This window comes from Molossus molossus, unplaced genomic scaffold, assembly GCF_014108415.1.
Source record: "Molossus molossus isolate mMolMol1 unplaced genomic scaffold, mMolMol1.p scaffold_m16_p_11, whole genome shotgun sequence".
NCBI classification, from domain to species: domain Eukaryota; kingdom Metazoa; phylum Chordata; class Mammalia; order Chiroptera; family Molossidae; genus Molossus; species Molossus molossus.
In genome coordinates, this window is record NW_023425346.1 from 57,756,699 (window position 1) to 57,759,386 (window position 2,688).

Genomic DNA, 2,688 nt, shown 5'->3' on the forward strand with positions numbered 1-2,688 from the left:
CTCCCTCCCACTCTATCTGTACAAAAAATGGAAAAATATCCTCGGGTGAGGATTAAAAAAAAAAAAAAATTATTTACGATCAATCTCTGCCCTGCCCAGTATTACACATGATAACTGTAGTTTCCCCCGCCCCCATTTCTGTCTGAGTTGTGCACTTTATTTTTTATTTTATTTATTTATTTATTTATTTATTTATTTATTTATTTATTTATTTCAGATCTGAAAATGTCTTTATTTTTTTAGAAAATGGATTCCAGGAAGGTTAAAAAGCAATACCAGAAGGTAGAGGTGCAGAAATGGATGTAGTCATTCAAAGCATTCAAATAAGAATATGGCAATATAAATATTTGAAAAGCATCTCTCAGGTGTTCGAAACAAAATGTTTAAGTCATTCCTAACTAATTTGAACTTTATAGCATTTTCTAGAGAGGAGAAAAACAATTAACATTTGGCAGTCCCAAAAGCTTTTTCCGTGGTTAATTACATTAGATGGTTTGCTTTTGATCAAATTCCTCCCTTTTTCAACACGAATAAAAGTATTATATAGGTCCACTGTTAAACAGACAACATGTTGCAAATTAATTCTGGTAAAATGTATTCCAACAAAGCTTAGAAAATAAAAGAGGTTATGGTGGCTTTGGACTAAGTTTAATAGTCATCTCCTCTGCTGACAACTTCTTTACATGTTGGACGCAACAGTATGGTATGTTCAAACTGTGCTGTATATGATCCCTTAATGTCACATAATGGTGGATACGGATCTACAATGCCCAAGTCACACAGATTCTTCAGAGCCATCAAGTATTTACTTTCTCCCAAGCGATCCAGCCATCTCCGGCAGAAGGCCAGCGTGCCAAAGTTTTCATTGATGACATTTAACAAGTGTTTTGTTCTTGGAAGCCTTATTGGCACATGTCCAACATCAAAATTTTTCCTGTAATGTGAACATTCCATATCATCATGAACAACGCCTTTTCCTGTACTACCAAAGGTTTCGATGGCATACACTTCTCCTTCCTCCATTCTTGTTGCCTCTCCTCCTTTCACAATGGACACTGTTTTCCCTGCATGTATTCTATATGGCCCAATTGAATGTCCATTTAGATTACGGATTGGTTTCACTTGACATGTCTTTCCATCTATTTCAACCTCATAGGATTCCATAACTTCTTGGATGGCCTCACCAACCTCACACAGACGAACATCAATTTCAGCACACTTTATTCCAGTGTTAGTGGCATCTTTTACAGCTTTTAATAATGTATCATATTTGGGATTAAAAGTGACAGTAAAAGCACAATCAATAATCCTACCACTTATATGTGTTCCAAAGTCTATCTTACAGATATCATCATACTGTAATACTGTTGTGTCACCAGCATTAGGAGTATAATGGGCAGCACAGTTATTGAGAGAACATCCAGTAGGAAACACCAGGCCTGCGTTTAATCCAGTCTCTATTATTAGCTTTCGTGAACAGTCTTCCAACTTTTCACAGATTTCTATCATTGTCATCCCAGGCTTGATCCAACTCATAACATATTTTCTAACTTGTCGATGTGCTTCTGCAGCTTCTCGAAAATCATTCCAAATCTCTTCACTAGCTTGCTCTAATGCTTTCTTTTCTTCACTTGTAGTTCTCCAAGCAGCTGTTCGCCCATCTTGTGTGGGTGGGTATTCGCATTCTTGTCCTTTGGGAAATACACCATTAGGATACAGGTCACATATTGGAACTGAGGGAGGGTCTGTTTGAACTTTTGGTCCTCTCTTCTTCTTCTTCTTTTTCTTCTTCTTTCCAGTTGCTCCATCTCCATCACCATCTCCATCTTCATCATCATCATCTCTTTCTTTCTCTTCCATTGCTTGTCGTTCCAATTGTCTTGCTACCTCATCAACCGAGGCTCCTAATTCTTTATCAGGTTCCTGTTGCCCTGCTGTAGCACCTCCTTTACTCTTCTTCTTCTTTCGTCTTTTCTTCTTGGCTGCCTCCTCAGCCGTAGAGGCAGCTCCTTCTTCTCTGTCGTCTGGATCCAGGTCACCATTCAGCAGGCTCCCGGAGGACGCGGCCTCCTCCACGGCGGCCATGTTGCCCGACAGCGCGCGAGAGAGTGAGACTCCGAGTTGTGCACTTTAGCACACATTAAATAAAACCCAGAACATTAAAACCATATATCTTCTGCTTTCTCTGCTTCCTTATTTTTTGGTGCCAATGGTTTCCTATGGTTAAATGGCAGTTAGGGATCAAAGAAGGTGATAGAATTAATATAGGCAGGTATTATTCTCCACCTGGCTTTTGCCCAGATCAAAGATGATGAATGTCCAGCCGTTAGAAAGCAGTTGAAAACTGTTGCCTCACACAGGGGTTTTTGCCCGTGTTTCTCTGTGTCTATCACCAAGGACTCATCACCTTTTTTCTCCCTCTTGTCCACATTTTAATTCAGCCTCTTCCCAAATGTTGAGTGTAAAGAGTTTTCACTTAGTTCTTCATGATGGCTTGGAAACCCATTTTCTTTTTTTATCCTCACCCTAGGACATTTTTGCATTCATCTTCAGATTGAGCGGGAGGGAGAGAGGGAGGAAGAGAGAGAGAGAAACATTGATGTGAGAGAGACACATCGACTGGTTGCCACCCACACGACCCACCTGACCCCAACCAGGGCCGAGGACAAACTACAACCGAGGTACGTG

At 40.1% G+C, this 2,688-nt stretch overlaps 1 protein-coding gene across 1 annotated transcript; it reads right to left on the reverse strand.

Moving 5' to 3' along the window:
* Window positions 1–212: 212 nt before the first annotated feature.
* Window positions 213–2,107, reverse strand: LOC118625378 (methionine aminopeptidase 2-like). Its single transcript, XM_036254315.1, has one exon. It carries the CDS (start codon window positions 2,083–2,085, stop codon window positions 649–651), a length of 1,437 nt encoding a protein of 478 aa, XP_036110208.1. The 5' UTR covers window positions 2,086–2,107; the 3' UTR covers window positions 213–648.
* Window positions 2,108–2,688: the final 581 nt, after the last annotated feature.